This window comes from Chrysochloris asiatica, unplaced genomic scaffold (assembly GCF_000296735.1).
Source record: "Chrysochloris asiatica unplaced genomic scaffold, ChrAsi1.0 scaffold00054, whole genome shotgun sequence".
NCBI classification, from domain to species: domain Eukaryota; kingdom Metazoa; phylum Chordata; class Mammalia; order Afrosoricida; family Chrysochloridae; genus Chrysochloris; species Chrysochloris asiatica.
Window position 1 is genome coordinate 10,355,394 of NW_006408572.1, and position 21,892 is coordinate 10,377,285.

A 21,892-nucleotide genomic window follows, 5' to 3' on the forward strand; every position below is an offset into this window, starting at 1 on the left:
ACGCATATGCTCAGGGATTAGGGACCAGAGTTATCTTCTATTAGTCACTAGAGCTGCAGTTTGATAAGTTCTTCGAGTTTCAGGGACAAATGCAGGAAGATCAGATCATGTCACTGATTAAAAGGCAGGAAAACAAAACCAGGCTTCTGAAATGAATAAACACCTAGGTGTCCCAGATGCAAAATGATGAAACTCCAGAGACCTAACCCTCATATAAAAACAGCTGATGTTTTACATTATCCACATATACCTAGTCTACCTAGCGATGACATTACAAACACAGGCCCTGTACAGGGCGCCAGCCAACAGCAAAAACTGAACATATAATAGCATGCTCTCATTAAAAGCTTGTTCAACGAATGAAGCAAATTACTGACATTTTTTTTGTTTTTACACCATCAGAATACCAGCTGACCTGCCCTTATCATTAATGCCTTCTTCACCTAACAGCCACTGTTCTACTTTGTTCTCTACAAACGAAAGCCATAGGGACCTGACACTGGGAAGCGAATTATGAACAAATTGTCTCATTCAGCTCTCGTTAGCCAGTGTGATTTTCCAGAGGACAAAACCATGATCCAGGGAGACGAGTTAACTCCCCGTGCGGTGTGGGCCTCAAGTGGAAGGTGGGGAGCACTGTGGATGGAGTCTGTTTAATTTCACAGTCCCTGCATGCACACTGTTACAAACGCTCCCGAGCTAAGTCACCAGACTCAAGGGTTTGTTGTTCCTGTTGTTAACTGCCGTCGAGTCGATTCCGACCCATAGTGACCCTATATAGGGTTTCTGAGGAGCAACTGGTAAACTTGAACAGCCAACCTTGCAGTTCAAATATTTTTGCAGTCTGGTGCATTAGCGCACAGCACCACACCAGGATTCCACAGACTCAAGGGTTTAGGTTAACACTATTGCTTCTGCTTGTGTCCTGGGGTCCACCAACCATCTAGCTACTTCAGAGACCACCTTTCCTTCCTGTGCCTTTACTTGCTCCAGCAGAGAACATACCACATTGCATCCCTACCTGCCCCACAAAGAAATGGGCTTCCTTAAGCCCTGTATCCGTCCACATCTCTGTCTTTTCAGAACCAAACTTCCTTCTGAAGTAGTTACACACCTGACACTTCACATCCTTTCCCACGAATGGCCCAGTGTACAGCTTCCTGGCTTCTACCCCATATTCCTCCCCTTCATACTACTACCCAGGCAAGCACTTGCTAACTGCTGAGTCAAGAGACGCTGGCTCTTATTTTACTTGACCCTCGCACAGTGACCCAAAACCTTGTCCTACTTCCCATTGCCCTCTCTGGCTGCCCTAGTCCCCGTGCACCTTGAGGACTTCTCTGTTCTCTATGTGAATCCGGCACACACTAGGGACCCAGACTCAGCTGCAATCCTTTCCATAATACGGCAAGTTACAAGCACAGGGGTGTGCTACCTGATCTCATTTTGAACTCAAGCCATGATCTCATTTTGGGCCACCTGAGTTATCAGCCTGACTACCTAGCACCAGTCACCAAGTGCCCATAGTCTACTCTCTCCCTGTCACTCACAAGTCACACAGGTGACACAAATTCTTATTATGTGTCCATCCCGTCTGTTCCCACCCCGCCTCATGCCCTCTGCACTTAACATAATGACGGGAACATAAAGAATGCCCAGACGTGTACATTAATGAATAAATGAAGTACACACTACACACACATGTAATTACAAGTAGTGAGGGATACATGGAAAGGAAAGAGCAGACTACTGTGGGAGAGATGGACAGTGACAATTAACAGCCAAAGGATAAGAACAAACGGGTCAGTGGGGGGAAGACCATTTCAGGCAGTGGGAACGGCAGGTAGGAAGGGCCAGGGACAGGAGGACATGAAAGAAGGTTGGTGCCAACAAAGCATTAGGAGTGAGGAGCTCATGTGAGGAGGAAGGAGTCTGCGCACCGTGAGGGTAGAATTAGGGGTGGAGGTGGCACTGGGGCCTCACAGCCATGCTGACATTCTTAGGGCAATGGGAAGGTACAGACTCTCACACCAACTGCTATACAGAGACTCGGTGGGGAAAGGGCCCGAGAAGTGGACACACAGAGGCAAGACAGGTGCCCAGAGCGGCAGTCCAATCTCTACGAGAGACAGCAGCAGCCTGAACTAGTGAGATTACAGAGGAGACAGATAAAGAAGGCAGAACCAAGACACACTGGTTCAAAGAATCAACTTGCTTTTCTGATTAATCTAACAGGAGAATACGGGAGAGCGACCCTTCTTTTAAAAACAACTGCCAGGATTTTGGATTGAGCAACTGCATGTCTGGTAGTCACCATTACAGACATTGAGAAGGTGAGTGAAGTGGGTTGTCTGGGTGGGAAGATTCGATTCAGGCTCAGGATGACAGTGAGACATCCAAGTGGAGGCTAAATGTCAACTAGATAGGCTGCCACTAAGAAGAGAGGTTTGGACTAGAAAAGTCAACTTGGGAGTTGTTGACTTATAAGGATAGCTATAGAGCTGAATGAGACCACCTCATGGGACAGACAAGAACTTGGAAAGAAGAGGCAGCTAGAGGAGGAGGATAAGTGACTAGAAATAGGAAGCCAGTAAAACAGACGTGAGGACAGACTAGGAAGAGTGAGAAACACTTGCCCCTCAGGAGCTAGGAGGTCTTGGATCAAGTTACCTTACGTTGCCAAGCCTCAGTGTTCCCTTCTGTGACATGGAGCTAATGTGACCTACTGCACAGACTTGTGGGGTGCCTGAAAAAATAGTCCAGTGCGTAGTGAACCACCTTGCTGGTGCCCATCCCTTACCACCTAATCTCAGAGGTTACAAACCAGTTGCATTTTCTGAAAGCTCCAAAGCCGTCACTTCTCCCTCCTCCTTTTCTCTGCACACTGCCCACTTGTCTCCAGTTTTCTGGATATTCGGAACCACTTGAAAATCCTCATTCTTTTACTTCACTCCCTGGTGGGGGTCTTCTGAGGCTCCGGTTTCCACCTGGCCCACAGGCCAGGTATGCTACTCCCTTGATCAGGCTTCTAATCGCCAGGACAGACCCTTGTGGGGAGGCGCTGTTGTGGTCTCCCCACTGGACTGAGCTGCCCTAGCACCCATACACTCAGGGCCACGAGGGCCCATCCCAAGTGCCCTGTGGTCCTCCTGAACCACCAGAGTTCAGATAACTTGTGCCACGCTGAGCATAGTGACTGGCACAAAATGTGGGCAAGAACCCACCAGCGCCACAGAGAAGAGCACACGCTTTGCTCTAAGCAGAGTTTTATTGTTTAATTCTTGTGAGAGTTGAAAACAAACAAACAAACAAACAAAAATCATAATTAACTCGGGTATAAAATTTTAATAAAGGTAATCCAAAGCTAAAGATTCAGATTTTTAAAAATTCATGCTTTAGATTTACAGTCTGTTTTTATCGGGGAAATTCATTAGATCATTTAAGTCACACTAATAATATATGAAGAGTTCTGACCTGGTAAGGTAAGTACTGGACAGCCAGGTTGGTGGTTCAAGCTCACCAATCACTCCTCAGAAACCCTCTATAGGGTCGCTATGGGTTGGAAATGACTTGACAGCACTTAACAACAACAACATATGAAAAAGCCCTGGTAGTATTGTGGGTTAAACATCGGGCTGCTAACCAGAAGGTCGGCAGTTCAAATCTACCAGCCGCTCTGTGGGAGACGGAGGAAGCTGTTTGTGCCATAGAGATATTATAGAAATCCTGAGGGACAGTCTGACCCCTTCTGATGCAGTCACTATGAGCTGGAACCAGCTTGGTGGTGGGGGTTATATAAGAATCAGCTGAACCTGCCCATCTTATTTGACCACTCAGGACTCAGGTGAGTTCTGCACACTTGGAATCTGTAAAGGCACAGTCACCGTTTAGGATGAAAGCAGACAAAAGCAGATCTGTAACCATCTAGCTTGTCAAACCACCCGCAGTCTTTATGAGGAATGGTATTGGCTGATGCCACAATTTGTAACTGGTCCCTCTTCCTGGCAACAGTCTCAGAAAACAGAAGGCCTATGGGATTTTTCATTTTACAAATCCATGCACGGGCCACAATACTCCCACGACTAAATTTCATTCTGAAGAATTTAAATCAGCTCCTTAGAAACTTGCTGGAGTTAATACAGCAAGACATCAAAAGGCAGGGAGAAACAGACTGTACTAAGTTCACTGTAACAGCTGGATGGCAATGGCTAAACCATACTCTTCCTGTGCTAGGCAGTGGGTAGCTGTTGTTGTTAACTGTTACTGGGTCACTTCCGACACATAAACCTGTATAGGGTTTCCAAGGAGCAGCTACTGGGTTTGAACCACCAACCTTGCAGCTAGCAGTCCAGTGTTTATCCTACAGCACCACACCAGGACCCCAAAATTTGACTTTGTCAGGATTGGGATTTGAACCCATGCTGATGGCACTGTGGGTTAATGTGTCGGACTGGAAAGTTGTTTGAACTGCAAGGTCGGTGGTTCAAGATCACCAGCCACTCCTCGGGAACCCTATACAGGGTCGCTACGGTCAGAACCAACTTGATGGCACTTAACAACAACTCCACCAACTGTAGACCAGAAGTCCCAAAGACTAGAAGTGAAAACTTGAGTCAGGTGCGTTAGACCGCTGGCTCTCAGTAAGTATTCTAACAAAAATAAGTCTACCCTAACCTAGACTCAAGGGCACTTAACAACAACAACCTAGACAAAAAAAAAGTAACAAGAGTGAAAGATTTGCAAACCAATATTCAACTGTGAATTCCCTGAAATAATATGAACATTTATATAGCTCTGTAATATCCCTAATACATAGTATTACCAAATCGTTGTTGTTGTTAAGTGCCATCGAGTCGGTTCCAACCCATAGCGACCCTGTATAGGGTTTCCGAGGAGCGGCTGGTGAGCTTGAACCACTGACCTTGTAGTTCAAACGACTTTGCAGTCTGGCGCATTAACCCACATTGTATTACCACATACCATCTATTAATTGTTTTAGAGTATTTGGAAATGTTTGGAAATGCCCTAGGAAGGCCACAGACCAATCAATAGAAGGACACGATTCAAGAAGAAAGCAATGTTCTTGATTCCAAGCACCAGTATGAAGCTGAACTTGAAAACGGTTCCCTTTGACTCCCCCATCTAGTTTCTCACCTGTCAGAGTCAAAGCTGCTCTCCTGCAGGCCTGGCGTGGCTGCTCCTCCTGCCCGTTCCCCTGCACCTACTCATTTGGGCACTGCCTACCAGCTTGGCGGTATGTCATTATGACTAAACATGAACTTGCATTAAGGAAAATTCCAAGAAATTCTGTTCCTAAAAATAATTACAAGGACAGAGCAACAAAGGTGGGAACATGGAAATAACGCATATGCAAGTCTTATGAGGAGACTGGTTAGTTTTGTGGTTCCTGCTAGCTTTAAAATGAGCCATCTCAGAAGCAAGAAAACAAAGGGTCAGGGGTGAGGTCCATGCTCTGGTCCATCTCGAGATCCCTGCACGCTGAGCCTCCTTGATCCAGGAGGCGCAGTGGCAGCAGAACTGAGAGCAGGTGGGCGAGGACCGCGGATGGAGAGAGCTCAGTGTCTGAGGGCCAAGGCTTACAGGCCGGGTGAGTACTTAATTGGCAGAGCTACATTTGTCCAAGGGGACACCTGGCTGAGGAGAGGCGCTCCTGGCTGGATAAACTGTATCCTGGACATTTCTGATCCCAAACTGTAACTTGTGAATTTCCCTAATAAACCCCTTAATTGTGAGTCTGGTCTTGCCATGGATCACTGAACCCAACAGAAAGCTAGAACGTAGAGCGCTGTGGGAGAAATGGCTGGTGTCAGAACTGGTAAAGATTCATGATTCTCCAGGGCGGAATCATGCCTGACTTCAGGTTCAAGGGAACCAGCCTTGGGTGATGTTGATGGTAATCCCCCCACCCATTTGTTGAAGTTAGAGGAGGGTCAGGTACTGCCCTCCATGCCATTTTACACCCCTACCCTATGTTGCTGGTAAGTGCCATTCGATTCACAGCGACCCTGGACAGGGTTTCTGAGGCTGTAAATCTTACCACCCTATACAGGGTTGCGAAGAGTCTTGGTGTGGCACTGTAGGATAAGCACTGGACCACAAGGTAGGTTTGAACTACAAGGTCGGTGGTTCAAACTCACCAGCTGCTTCTCGAAAACCCTATGCAGGGTGGCTATGAGTCAGAAGTGACTCGAAGGCACTTAACAATGACAATATACAGGGTTGCTATGAGTTGGAACTGACTTTTAACAGCACTTAACCACCACCACCAAGAAAAACAAAAAGAAAAAAATATATCGCACCACAAAAACATTATCCATTGAAGATGAAGCCAGTCTAAATACAAAAAAACGGTGTCAGACCTAAACTACAGACTAAAACAGCCCTATAAAAAGACATATGATGGCTAGCTAGCAAATAGAATCGGTAAGGAGATTAAATGTCACATTTTACCCGGCATGGTACTTGATTCTAGGTGGAGCAGGCTTTAATGACTTACCGGAACAACAGCCTAAAAGACTGCTTCAAAATCTTCGAGCACACTGTTTCAAGCAGGGCTTCAAACAGGTGCCTTTTCACCCCAGATATACAGAATCCTAATCTACATTTTTAACAAGATCCCCGATTTGTAGGTTTATGTCAACATTTAAAACTTGCTCCATGGTACTTCCTACATTTTGTCGGGTGTCCCCTTTCATATCTATCTGAGCGCTGCAATTCAGTGCTCACAGAGTTTCAATGACCATAAATGGTACTACTCTATGAAGGAAATGCAGGTATCAACTGCACAGGTTAATTAAGGCAGTCTCAGGTCCCAAACCACTGATTGATTGTCCCTAATGTCACAGACCCTGAGTGTAACATTGAGTCACAAGACAATTCCTCCTGCTGGCTCATTCTCCCTGTATCTGCATCCTGGTGAGTCTCAGAAACATATACTGTCCCTTCTGGGCTACTGAAGGAAATGGCAAACTGAAGGAAACTGAAGGAGCCCTGTCCGCTGCTGCCAGGAATCCTGCTCTCTACTCTTCCACCCAGTTTTTTTTTTAGAAGCTTCTGGGAAACCTTTATCCTAATCTGTCGTTTTTATCCTCAAAAAACTGCATGTGCTTCATGATGCTATTTTACTAACAACATTAATGAACTGAGCCCTGGTGTGGCATTGTAGGGTAAGCACTAGACTACAAGGTCGGCAGTTCAAGCCCACCCACTCTCAGAAAGCCAATACAGGGTCACTATGAGTTAAAACCGACTGGTTGGCACTGAACAACAACAATAACACCAACGAACTAGGGGCAGGGTGCAGCTTATTAGTGTTATGCCAGTTCCTTTAGAGAGATGCTAAATACATGTTAGCATATCAAAGGTAAACCCAATTTGGAGCGCTGAAACCGCCTTCATCCACTGCCATCTTAGAAATCACAGGAAATGTCAATGCCTTCAAATTTTCTTTTTTAAACTCCTTACATGTCTCCAGGATCTCCTTTGAACCCATAAGCATATTTTGAGGAGAAAAACATATTGCTGTGAAATATACAAATTTCAAAGACCTGGCCATGGTAGGTGGATGAACGTCTAAGAAGATTGAGACCCCCTGGTACTTGGAAGCCAACCAAAGGACACACTTCAGTGAGACAGAACCTGAGGTTTTCACGCTCAGCATCGAGATGAATATGGTGGAGGAAATGAGCATGCTCTCTGCACATACTGGTGTCCTCCTAAGAGTGGTTCTGTGCTTGAGTCTGCTAGTGCAGAAAAATACTTGCTCTATTCATCTCCCGAGATCATGGTCCCACACAGGAAAGTGGATCTGGATCTTAGAAGAGGTACAAGTCACAAGTGGGACTGCCAAGATGAAGCTACTACATCTAGAAACTGGGTGTGGAGTACCCAGCCACCCATTCCCTCACTCAATGACTTACTGTCGGTGGACCTACTTTGTGCCAGGAGCAAAGATAAGCCCTGTACGTACTCACGAAGAGCTCACAGTTTGGAACTCTTAAGAGACTGGAAGTCCAAAAGATATAAAGAGAATTAATCTAAAGAGGGCATGGGATCATCTATTTTGGGAATAAATCCAAAAGATCAAGCATTAACCTTTCAACAGAGCATGAGTCCCAGGGAGACCATAAGCCTAAAACTACCTCTTAACAATCTCTGTCTCTCCTCACTTGCTCTATGCTTGAAGTACTCCTTGAAGCTAGAGATGACTGAGTTAAGATTTCTTCCTCTGGAGAGCTGTGGAATTTTCATTACAGTTCCAATGGACTTTGGAATCATTTATCTGCCCTTTCCTCTCCAGGCTTGCTACTTCTTTCAAAGTCTGCGAGCTAGAGCTTTTGGTAGGAATCTTGACTTGGATTAAAATAGGCACATTCCTTTAAAAATGTTCAATAGAACTTCTGAGATGGATCTGGAGCTAAGCATTATCATGTTGCATATCACAGTGGAAACTGTAGAAGACTTTACCTTTGCAATTTCATTTACCAACCGGAAGGTTGGGTAGTCTTCCTATTTATAGTGGGCTTTCTGGGCTCCCTCTCATCATTAGGCCGTTTTACAACAGGGCTAAAGATTCAGGTCACAGGGTCCAAACTTCCTGAGTTCAGTCTCAATTAAGTTCAGTGTACAGGCTCTGATAGTACTCTAGCTCATTAATCTTGACTTGCATAAACCAAGCCTTTTGGATAGTTTCAATGTCTCCAGTTCAAAAGAAAAAGCCAAGTAGCCAGATATGGACACACAAAATCCGAACAAAAGGCACAATGGTGAGACCAACACACCTAACAGAAATATTCACAAACATAAATGCTCACAAAATGTCAGTGGCTTACACACACACACACACACACACACACACACACAACTTTCTGGAATTGTTGACAGTTGAATTTACTGGTAACTCAAAGACAAAGAGAATTATTGTTTAGCAGATCAATACCTTAACAATTCCTGTAGGGGACTGTGTAACAAAATGGCACTACTGGCAAAGGTAAACGACATACCTTTTAATATGCGGTGCTATGAAGTGCTATGCATAAAAGAAGCAGCAATGTGTAGGCAGTAGCAGTTGAATTGTTTATGCACTGAAATAGCTGCCTTGAAGAATAATCAAACTGAGCATGAAATGAAAGGTTCATGCAGGCCTATGAGCAAAACACAAACCAAAACCCAACCCAGCAGCAACCCCCGCCCCCAACTCAAGCTACCCTGCCCTCCCCGGCCACCCCCCAGCAAGTTTTTCCTGTGGGGTTTCAAACCCTTCTGTTTGGAAGACCTATAGTCTTCCTACATTCACCTGGTGGCGCGGGAAGACCAGAAACACTGTCATAGAAAGAAGCTCTCTGAATATTCTGAATCTCTAAAGCAGAGAAACAGCAAACACAGGAGGGCAGAAGAGCAGATACACAAATACTTCAGTTAGTGGGAAAGGCATTTGGCATCACAAGTAAACTTTGAAACTGGGCTACAAAAGTAGCTTGTCCAGAGCAGGTCCCATGCAAAACAGTACTATTTACATAGAGCATTTGCACCTTTGGGGCCAAGTTCCTTATCAAATAAACTTAAATGAAATCAAAAGAGCATATTCCCACCTAGAGGGGTGAGCATTCCATCAATGTTCAATGGTCATCTCCATGGAAAATGAAGGGTGAAATTGAAGAGTTAACCAGGTACACTACTTGTCAACCTTAAAATTATCTTGCAATCAGCAAATGGGGACAAGAATGCAGTAAATTCAAAAATTCATACCGCCGCATAATTTTACCTCCAATACAGATTTTGGAAAGATAATTTCCTCCAAAGACAAATTCCTGAAAAGTTACTACTGTTAAGAAAACCAAAATTACATTCTGTTGCAGCAAAATGTTAAAATCTGCAATGTGATGTCAAATCTTTTATGATTTTTGCCAATTAAAGCAGCTTGAAACCTAAGTGATAAGATGATCCTTATTGATTAGATCATTACTCAAGACGACATCTTCAGAAGCACATTTACATAAAATAGTATCTTCAGGCTTTTCTGTACATAAGCCTCAGAAAATGGCAAGACATCCCATGGACTGGTAGAGGAATCCCAAAAGAGTGTCTTTTAGCAAAAACTAGGGCACTATGAATCTCTAGGGCAGGGCTGCCACCAATAAACCTTATCGCTATAGTTTGGCCTTGAGCAAATTCTGTAAAACCCTACCACCAACTCTACTTTAAAACAACATGTTTTATGTTCATGCATGGTGTCTCCACAGGCAAACCGTGTTACACTCTGGATCAATTTTCTTCTTTTGCATTCAAGTGGGTATAAAAAGAGGAAATCACTATGTGTTTTTCCAGGACATTTCCTTTTCCTAGAGCAGAAAACTCTTGTCCCATGAGAGCTGGACAACATCCAAGGTGAAGAGCGATGATGGGGTCTCTACCTTGGAATCCTCTTTAAACTTCTGTGTCTGCCACTGACTTTCTTCATGAGATACACGGTCTTTAACACTGGGCACTAGTGTCCTGCCTCCCACCTGCCTCTACGGAGGACCTCTCCCAACAGCACACGACCTTTGAGAGCCTCTCTGGAGGGTAAACTGAGTAGCCACCCACCTCAGCGGCTGGACATCGGGGCTTCCTACAGCATCACCGGGGCAGCACACGCTGCATTCTCCCAGGGCAGAAGCCAGAAGCGTCAGATCAAACTTGGGGTGAATTAAGAATTTTCTTAACCTACTTTGACAAAAGTGGTCCACCAATGGGAAGTCAAGGCCTGCACCCTGGGCTGGGCAAACAGCATGATCTGGAAGGCCAGGGTTTCCTCTAAGCATGTATGCAATCCAATACAGAACATTTCTCTGTCTACTAAATAGAAAGCATAAAAATGCAGTTAGATGTGTTCCTATCCATCCATGTCAGCTACAATACCGACCACTCCAAGGTCCCCACTGCCTCTCTAGCCTGCCAACCTCACGTTCTAAAACTCGGAACTACTGCTGCCTGATATCTGTTATCTTGGATCAACACACGAATGAAAAGAAAACGGGAGGAGGGTGCCCAGGAAGCCGAGAGTTGAGATGAAGACGAACTCAGTCCTATATCTTGTGTGTGTTCTAATTTCTCAACTAGACTAGAAGCTTTTGGAGGTGCCTTGGAAGAAAAGGGCAAGCATCTACTTCCCTAAAAATCAGCCACTGACAATCCTGTGGCGCATAGTTCTCTGACACACACAAGGTGGCCATGATTCAGAGTTGACTCTATGACACCTGGTGATTCCCAAAAGAACGAAATCTTATTCAGAATGATAGACAGAAAACCAGTTTTTGAGACATTAACAGAAAAAATGAATTCTTCCATTCCTTTTTCTTAGGCATTCTTTCCATTTCCACTAGGCTTGTTTGTCTATTAGCCTCAGAAGTGAACTCCCCACTTCTAGATTCTTTCTCTTTAATTCATCCTAGTAGCTCTGCCAGCTGTCCTTTCTCAAGTTCAACTGTGATATTATCCTGGCCACACAGCTTTATGGTGTATGTTATTTATTCAATGAGACAGGCAACAGGGTTCTCTAGTCTGGGCTTACCCTCCCTTTTAGCTCCAGGCCTACTCTAAACTGTAGGCTGAATCCCTGCTGTGGTTTCCTCCTTCACAATGGAGCCATTCTGTTCTCTGTATACTTAACCTTTCCTCCCAATTTCACTGATAAAAACACTATGTTGTTGTTAAGTCGGTTCCAACCCATAGTGACCCTGTATAGGGTTTCCAGGGAGCAGCTGGTGAGGTTGAACTGCCGACTTTGTAGTTCAAACACCTTTGCAGCCTGGCGCATTAACCCACAGCGCCACACCAGGATGAAAACACCATCCCTCCCTAACTGAGTTAGTTCATGTAAACCTACAACCCTAAATGTTTAAGGTGTGATCCTGATGTGAATTAGTGCTTAAAACACTGGCACTTCCTAAGTGCATGGAAAAAGTTCGATTCCATTATTTATTTAGTAAGTCCTTTCACAGGACAAGGGGAAAAAAAAAAAAAAAAAGCTCCTCTTTCATGGCATTCTACCTCTCAGCTTGCAGGAAGAGGGCAGCCCCCGTCAGGCATTCCTGAACACTTACTTTGTACCACCTGCATTGCATTTGCCACAAACACCTTTGGCACTTGACAATTTGCATACGCCTCTCACTTCTTTTCCTGTACTCTAAAATCTTTAAGGAGTACTGGTGTGGCGCTGTGGGTTAATGCGTCAGACTGCAAAGCCATTTTTGAACTGCAAGGTCAGTGGTTCAAGCTCACCAGCTGCTCCTCAGAAACCCTACCTATACAGGGTTGCTATGGGTCAGAATCGATTCGACAGCACTTAACAACAAAATGTTTAAAGGAGTCCTGGTGTGTCTCGCTGTGGGCTCCTGCGCCAGACCACAAAATCGTTTGAACGGCAAGGTCGGTGGTTCAAGCTCACCAGCTGCACCTTGGAAACCCTATACAGGGTTGTTATGGGTCAGAATTGACTCGATGGCACTTAACAAGATCTTAAAAAAAGTTGCAGAAAGAGGGAGCCGAGACTGCATAGAGTCTGTTCTGACTCATAGTACCCTGTATAGGGTTTCTGAGGAGCGGCTGGTGTGCTTGAACCATTGACAATGAGGTTCACAAAAGGACCTTGCAGGCCAGCGCATGAACCCACAGCGCCACACAGCCTTAATAGCAAGGCTTCCCCAATGAAGGCAGCTATTCGTTACTGGCTGCATTATTCCTTCCTCCTTTCTGTCGCATCTCCCATCCATGTTTCCAACTCACCAGTGCTGATCCTTTCGGGCATCATGGACTCTGTGACAACCAAAGTTCAGTCTTTGATTCAGTTCCAGCCCCCATTTCTCCTATTCCTTTCTAACATTTTCTAGTTCCTGGGCTAAGAGTGGCTCCTCTCCTAAGACATTGCAAATTCTGCATTAGCTTCCTGCTCCCCAGTCCTCCAGCCCCACTCACCAGCTGACCCGATTACTGAAAGCAGCGCAGTGTGCTTTCACTCAATACCTTGTGAAGACTTTCACAGACAAGCACAAAGACGAGGGAGAAGCTCTTATTTTACTGGCTGGGAAGCGAATCTTTTTGAGGAGATCCTTCTACCTCAGGCACATATGCATTTGGACCAACACCCAAGCACCCTAATACGCACTTCACCTGATGAAATGATCCTTCTTGAATTCTCTTATATGGTGACCTTCGCCCCTCCCTACTCACTTTCACTGTGTTCTCTCTTCTGTTCCTCTTTCTCTTTGCTCCAACAACCCTAACCCCCTGCTTTCCTGCCTCTTTCTTCTCTCTGTCTGAGAAGACGACTAGATTACAAGAACTGGAGATGCTCTAGAAAGAGCAAAAGGGGCCAGGTTGCCCAAAGATGCCTGGCATCAGTCACAGTCTAAACTGGTGCAGACCCAGGGCTGAGGTCCTGCCTGGCCTATGCCCAACAAAGAGATGACAGAGAACTAGGATGAACTACAGAGCTAAGTTCTAATAGCAGATACCAGCTCCCACTGTCCACAACGCACAGACATTTCATTTTCTGCTGGTAAAACCTTCTAAGACAAAATCATCAAATTTCCACCCGAGTTTCAGGTAAACAAAAGAACTATAAGGAGTGATGGAAACATAATCGACTGCTCTGTAAGCAGGGAATCTGAGAGCTTATTTGCCAGCCACTGTGTGTGTGTGTATGAATGCAGATGGCCAGGCACTGGTTGAGGATACAGCTTAGTGAGGAAATGCATGTATGTGTACAGGGCCTCTTGGGTTTGGTTTCTCTGGGCCCTTGGGGTGGTCTGAAGAAGATGGGTAGTTCTCTAAAGCCCTGGGCCTAGGATGTTTCCCTTTCCCCGCAAGCACATGACCTAAAATGCAAATGTTTTGTTATCTATTTCTTAACCTAAGTATTATTAAAATGGATAAACTCCAATAATGGCAGCCCTGCTCTAGGGAAAGAGAGTTTTAAAGTAAAAACATATATATGTGCACACACATAAAAAAAGAACCAGACATAAACTTTAATTGTATAAGGAGTCCAGCCAAGTTTAATGACAAACACTTTCTTACCATCCTTCCACAGTTCTGCCACGAATCTGTCTGAGGACTGGTGCAAAAGGGTGGCCACGTTGTCATTCAGAGGGTCCATGTTCTTCATCAACCACTCGTCTGCCTTGTAGTCCACCTACACGAGACCCACACCACAAGTGGTGTATTGGGGGAAAACAAATAATAAAATAATATTCTTAGCTTTAACCAGAAACTTTCACCTACCAACCCAGAAAATGGCATCTCCAAGGCCATACGTAAACAGTTCTAAACCTTTGGTTAGACATTTTTAAAACACAGTAACAGTTCAAACGTAACCATTTTACTCCAGTTCTTTCACACAAGGACTCTTACCTTCCCTGCATAATGTATAATGCAAAAGTCGGCTTTGTCTTTCAGCTGCCGAGGCTTCTGAAACTTGGAGTGGGAACCTTGCTCTTGAACCAGCTTTTCAACAAATGTTTTATCAGTGGCTTTGGGGAACCAGCACTCTTCATCCAAAAGGGCCAGCACACCAGGAGGATTAGCCTGACAATGGGAGGTGAGAGGAAGTAACATGCTTTACTGTGGAAGCAGGCTAGATGGAGCTGAAGCTCAAGCCCTACGCCAGGTGCTGGGGGTGATGGTACACACAACTGACACCAACCCAGCCATGAGTACAGTGTCCTGTGCCCTCCCACAAGCCAGGCTGTATGAAAGACAACTGTTGCCTACGCCTAGTTTTCAAATAGGTATTTTATCCAGAGCATCAGCCTCCTAGAATGTTTAGATTAAAACATTATCTTAACACTGACTAGACAAGGTCATTTCTATATCGGATTATGCCAAGAACCCAATTTAAGGCAGTGCTTGAACATGAACTGGAAGCCAAATATCAAGTGAAGGGTCTTACGGGTCGCTCTATCAAGTCAATACACGGCTGCAGATCTAATCCAAAATCGATGAAGTTCCACTCAATGCCTTCCCGCTGGTATTCCTCTTGCTCCAGGATAAACATGGTGTGGTTGAACAGCTGCTGCAGTTTCTCATTGGTGTAGTTGATACAAAGTTGTTCAAAAGAGTTCAGCTAGAAAATGGCGGAGGTGGGAAGAAACAATCAGCCATCTCATTACCAAAAAAGTCCATTAAAAATTATCACTTAGGTGTCTTATGACAGCATCTAAACCAAGGGTCAGAGTCTCCCTGTCTCTCTCATACAGTAAGCTTTTTGAAAAGGTAAATAGAAGAATCCATGGCTGTATCATGTTACTGACTTGCTAAAATCAGAATATAATGAACTTAGGATAATTTAATAGTCTACAAACACAACATTATTCAGTTCTTACTAAGGATCGGCTAAGGAATAGAAATGAGGAATACATGAGAAGAAGGAAGGCAAGTCCAGAGGCCAGGTGAGGCTACTCTGGAAGGTCTGGAGGCCAAGTTTGGGACATGCCATTCTGTTGTTCTGGAGTCCTGGAGTGGCGCTACAGGATAAGCACTGGACCACAACGTCGGCATGAATTGCAAGGATGGTGGCTGAAATTAACCAGCCGCTCCTCGGAATCCCTAGGCAGGGTTGCTATGAGTCGGAACCGACTCGGTGGCATTTAATAACAGCACCAGCACTCTGCTCTTTACTTTGGCTGAGGCTCTAGGCTGAGTTAAGAAATCAATCATCTTTATTTGTTGTTGAGCACTTAACCAGCCGGACACACAGCGTGCATTCCTGGCTTCTCTTAGCAATTTTTGACTTTGGCACTATCTCGTGACGGGAACTTGGGCATCTCTGCATGTTATAGCCGTTTCTGTGAAGTCTAGTTCTTCTATCATGTTGTTGACTGGGATGGGAGCATGGATGGATGAATAGGCATAATTTCTTAAAGCAACCATCCAATACATTCCAGGTATTCAACTTTTTTTTTTTTTTTTTTTAGCATTCACAATGTTCACATGACTAGCACATGCCCACAAATAATCTCTTTCATGACAAAAAGTTATTTTCAATTAGGGAGCATATGTTTCATCAACCAAGTAGGAGATTTGTATTCTGAAAAAGCCACTCCGATCTGCCACCCTTCTTGGAGATGCAATACTCACTATTTTAAACTGAGATCATCTGAGGAGGGTAAGGGCAGTGTTTGCCCTTGTTGAAACTACATTCCATATAAATATGTCTCAATTGTGCTTATTCATGTTTATATAAACAGATTCTACATTGCCTTAAGATGATGAGATCACATCTATTTAGCCATCTAAGAACAGGGTGTGTCTTCTGATGCTTTTCTCAGTAGCATTTTCTTCACTGTAATCTTGTCTTTTATTCCCTTAAATTTATCCCTAGGTATCATGTCTGTTCTAATGCAGTTAAAAACACGTCTTTTCTTTCACCATGTCTTCTGATACTTACAGAAAGGCAACAGATTTTTTAAATGTAATTTATATCTATCCACCTTTCATGATTTCTCATTATTCACAAATCAATTACATTTTAAAGCAATCTCTTCCTGCAGCAGTGGCTGCTCAGTAGAAGGACATGTTTATAACGGCAGCAGTTCTGATTTCACATCTACAGACTTGCAATTTTCAACAGGTCCATTTTAAAAAACAGACAAGTCATTCTATAATACCAGCTACAGCAGCATGCTGATCTCAGGAAGTACTACTGAACTTAGTATTTACTCTTTATGACATACTCAGTCTATTAAAGGAGAGATGAAAATATACATTCAAATGTTCTCTGCAAAACCACAGCAAGTGTGTGGCCACAAACCTTTGCTGTCATTTGTATTGGTGGCAAGTAAATGTTTGAAGAAAGCTAGTCAAATGAACAACGAAGCAAAGTAAACTGATACATCGGATCCTGTTGGTTCTATATTTAGCATATAGATCTCTAACCTTCCACATTTCTCCATCTCACGCTGTGACACCCCAAATTCTCCAGACTACCCCTAAAACCAAGCCAACTGCCATTAAGTTGATTCTGACTCATAGGGTTTCCAGGATTATAAATCTTTATGGGAGCAGACAGCTTCATCTTTCTCTCAAGGAGTGGATTGGTGGGTTGGAATTGCCTTTGTGATTAGCAGCCCAATGCCTGATCTATTGCACCATCCGGGATCCTTGATTCTCTATCCTAGCCATCATCATTTTGCCAATGGTCTCCCACTTCTACTGTTGCCTCATTACACTTCATAATTCAGTGCTTCCCTCCCTGTGTTCAGCCATCTCTAGTCAGATTGGTGTGCGAGCAGTGTCTCCCACACACAGGTTGCTAAGCTTGCTGTCTTTTCATACTTCAAGTATGCCTAACTGATAGCTTGCAGAGATGCGTCCCCGAATCATCTGCCAAAAGGTGCCCTCCCCAATTATTGTTATCACAGCATCTCATTGATTGCCTCCGATTCCCAAAGCTGTGGATTAAGCAGCTGTTTGTCATCTACTGCAGGGTAGGAACCACTTCTGTCCCGCTTATTACTGTATCCCTGGGTCCTGTCCACAATGAGCTTTAATTAATGAATATGCATAAAAAGAATAAATGAAAGGAAAGAAGAAGAAGAGGGAGGAAAGGAGAGGGGAATAAGGAAATAATACCTCAAATATTTCAAATCCAGCAATATCCAGGATTCCAATGAAAGATGCTCCCTGGCGTTTGGTCCTATCTAGAGCTTTATTAATGCGGTGAACGAGCCAGCGAAAGAGACGCTCATAGGTAGCTTTTGCCAGTGCTTCTACTGCAAAGTCTGCCTAAAATTAGACAACATCAATGGTTTATTATGGAGAGTATCTCAATAAAGCATTAACAGCATGTCATATAGAGCTTACTATTATACTTAAAAATCCCTGAAGTAAGACTGCTTAATTATGTCTCCATTTTACGCATCCTCAGAGGGCAGTTTTAGTAGAATTAAATGCGAACTGGGGATAATCAGTTTGAAGTGAGGAAAAGAAACTCCTCTCGGGTCTCTGGGGTTCCAGGAGCATATCTGTCTAGAGTGAGCTCGGTCAGATGACATTTCCTCACGGAAGAACCACTTTCCAACTTTCTGAGTGGAAGCTATGATGTATTTTTCAAAGTAGCAGCACAATAAATGGATAACTAAGATTCCACCACAGGGAAAGGCAGCAGGGCCTCCCTCTACTGGACCGGCTCATAAAGTACAGAAACTTGTCACACTAGGTCATCTATCCACCTAGGGAGGACGGGAGAAAAGTAGTTCAAATTTACTTAAAACAACAACAACAACAAAAAAACCAAATCACCTCTGAGGATTTTTCTGCTTAAGAGAAAAAGTAAAATATATCACAGAAAATAAACTCTATGGCTACCAAGATACCATATCATGAGGTTTCTATTGATGCAATTCCTTACATGCCAATCAGACCACAACATGTCATTAAAACAAATCTGCAATAACAATTAATAGTAAACGTACTTGTTCTTTGGTCTGGGCTTTCTGCACGTAGTCTCGGCCGACCTTGATCCGAGGGGTAAGTATCGCCCGGGTAAACTCCATCACATTCATCCCAAGCAGATGGCAGAGTTTCTGAGCAACTGAATTTTAAAACTTTGTCAGTCAACAACATATCTGCCTTCTACTTATGAGCTAGGCAAAATACACTCAGTAGACACCTTGAAAATCTCAGTAATTATTAAAAATAAGACTCTCTTTAGGAGATAAAGAGAGGGTGAGTGGGCATTTACTTATCTGGAGAGTTTAATGCAAATTATTGCATCTTAGAGTCCAAAGACAACGGGCAGAATAAGAAAAATGATGTATAAAATTATTTAAAGCATAAAATGAGTCCCCCCCCCAAAGAGTCTGAAACATGGATGACCCTGGAGGGCACTATGTTGAGCAAAATAAGTTAATTAAAATAAAAGAACAAAACAAATATTTTATGAAAGGGCATGCACAAACATGTATAACGAAACTAATGTTCATTAGTGGTTACCAGGGAATGGGGAGGAGGGGGAGGGACTCAGACATTTGCTTTTTGGTGATGGGAAAGCTAACACTGAATTTTTAGTGTTTTAGGGTGAGGTTTGCACAATTTAACGAAGGCAAATGCTTTCACTGAAATGTACACAAGAAAAAAGGACACATATAATTTTGGAACAATAGCAACCAAAAACTGTGTGTGGTACACACACACATATGTATGTATGTAAACATTTATGTGTATATGCATATGCGAGTACATGTTTATGTGTATGCACATATACAGCACTTACAGGACATAATTATGGAGACTTCTTAGCCATAACCAAACACTTTTGAAGGATTGATTTCCTGGTCTTGAGGGATCAGCACCATAGTCTCATGGTACATCTTGGTCAGTTGGCATAACATAGTCCATAAAGTTTATGTTCTATATCCTATTTTGGTGAGTGGCATCTGGGGTATTAAAAGCTTGCAAATAGCCATCTAAGAAACAACTAATGGTCTTCACTTATCCAGAGGAAAAGAGAAAGCAGGAAACCAAAGACTTGCAGAAGAAAGTCATCTATAGGATTAATAATCCACACAAACAACAGCCTAATCTAGCAGGCCAGAAGTCGGTGGTCACTGATGGGGTACCAACAAAGTAGCGGTTAGGGCAGTATAATACAGGTCCTTGTAAGAAGAACTTGGGTAGGTTATACATCTAAATTAATTTTAAATGAGCTCATCCTTATAGAATTGTTATTGGGATCTTAAAAAGCTGAATCAAAATTTCATTCTAATAATTGTGCACACTCGCTGTTGGATCTTGAAGATACTCAACAGTGAAGTGTGCGTGTGTGTGCCCGATGCTGATGAGCATCCAGCGAGGAAATCATAAAATTAGCTATTGACGGAGCACTTTCTGTAGACACACAATGACTCTCCTCACTGTCCTGGTTGCCTGGCTTTTACCAACAGCTCTGCTTCAACTTTTAGGTTCTGGCTCCTTTTAAAAAACATTTGTATGCATGCATGTATGTTATGTATTTGGAGTCCTGGTGTGGTGTTGTAAGATAAGGACTGGACTGTGAACAGCAAGGTTAGCAGTTCAAATCCACCGGCTACTCTTCGGAAAGCATATACAGTGTTCCTATGAGTTCAAATCAACTCGGTGGCACTAACAGTTTAGCAACGTATGTGTTTATGTCATGGGAAGCTAAAGACACAAAGAAACAGAAGATGCAGATAATCCACACTCCTGTGCTTTTCATCACGATCAGCATCGTCTTAGCTAAAAACCACTTATGTCTTGGCTCACTCTGCCACATGGTGTCACTCTGAGTCAAAATGGACTTGACAGCACCTAACAACAACCTTGCAGTGGAGACACCTGGCAGACACCACCTTCACCAAGTGGTCAAAGTCAGCATTGCCAATAACAGGACAAACGGACATCAAAGGCTCCTGACAGGATGCACCAAGGACACACCATCACTTCTGTGAGATTCTTATCCTCAAACTCAAAAGCTAACTTAATCAGGGGGAAACAAGACAAATTCAAATTGAAGGACAGTTACAAAACAACTGACCAGTATTCTAAAAACGTATCAAGGCCATGAAAGCCAGAAAGATTTGAGGAACTGGTCAACACGAAAGGAAATTAAGAAGCCATCAAAACTGAACACAATGAAATCCTGGACCAGAGAAAGGGCACTGGTGGAAGAGCTGATGACATCTGAACAAGATCTGTAGAACAGACAAGAGCCAGCTGTCTAGGAATCAATTCGGACTCATGGCGAGCCCCGTGCTCCACAGGTTTTCAGCGGTTTGCCTTTGTGGAAGCAGACCATTAGGCCTTGCTTCTCGGGTACCTCTGAGTGGACAGGAACCTTTGGGTTGACAGTTGAGTGCATGAGCCACTTACACCACCCAGGGAGAGATAACAGTATTTATGTAATATAGGTAACCACAACCATGTTAACAATCAAAATAATTTCCTGATCATTCAACTGTGGTTATGCAAGATGTCAATATTTGGGGATGTAAATGAAAGATGCATGGGAAAATTTTTCACTAACATTTTGTACCAACCTTTCTCTAAGTCTGAATTAAAAAAAAAAAATATATATATATATTGCTACTCTAAAGCCATTGGTGTGGCACTGAACTGCAAGGATTCAAGCTCACCAGCTGCTCCTTAGAAACCCTATACAAGGTCACTGAGTCAGAACTGACTTGATGACAACAATCCTCTTATTTGCCATATAAGTTGGAAAAAAACAAGTCCATCTTAAAAGACCCTAATTGGTCAAAGAAACGCTGAAGGAAAAGCTTGAAGATGGTTCAGCGTTACTGAAACACAGGCCACACCACGTAGCCTGCCGCCCCTCCAGACTCCTCACAGTCTACATACTGGAGCCTGGATTCGAGAGGTTTCTTTCTTTTTTTTTTTTAATTTAAGGTTTTTATTGTGGATTGAATGAAAGTTTACAGGGCACATCATCAGTTTTACATCCAACAAATCATATACCTTGTTTCATTACATTGATTATAATCCCCCACCATGTACCATCAGTTAACAGTATTTCTCTCTATCCACTTTAGCTTTTTTTAAAAAACACACAATCAAAAAAAAAGCCACTCAGACATAAATAATGATTTACATCTCCAAAAGGCACATTCTGCAAGTCGGTTCCCGGCCACCAGGCCACCAGCTCTTAGTCCCTCTCTTCTTAGTCCATGAATCTAGAGTCCTCAGTTGCTCCCCCTTCTCCATGCCCCCATCTCTGTTTCCATCTCTGGCGCTGCTCCTTCTCTGGATAAAGTCCCGCATTCTATCATTCTATTTGTGCGTTCCTCTCCTGATGGTCCTAGGGTCCTCTGTTTCTGGACTATAAGATTAACCACACCTTTTTTTTTTTTTTTTT

At 43.5% G+C, this 21,892-nt stretch overlaps 1 protein-coding gene across 3 annotated transcripts in view; it reads right to left on the reverse strand.

The window, feature by feature from the left end:
* MYH10 (myosin, heavy chain 10, non-muscle) overlaps positions 1-21,892 on the reverse strand; it is a 161,047-nt gene that overhangs the window by 38,942 nt on the left and 100,213 nt on the right. For 2 of the 3 annotated variants that reach the window (XM_006863416.1, XM_006863415.1), the window contains 5 exons: positions 18,474-18,592; positions 17,632-17,784; positions 14,951-15,124; positions 14,413-14,586; positions 14,080-14,194 (listed from right to left, as the gene is read on the reverse strand). In XM_006863416.1, the coding sequence (XP_006863478.1) occupies positions 14,080-14,194; positions 14,413-14,586; positions 14,951-15,124; positions 17,632-17,784; positions 18,474-18,592 (735 nt within the window). Of the gene's footprint in view, positions 1-9,316; positions 9,380-14,079; positions 14,195-14,412; positions 14,587-14,950; positions 15,125-17,631; positions 17,785-18,473; positions 18,593-21,892 lie in introns of all 3 variants that reach the window. The other variant, XM_006863414.1, reaches the window with a different exon arrangement.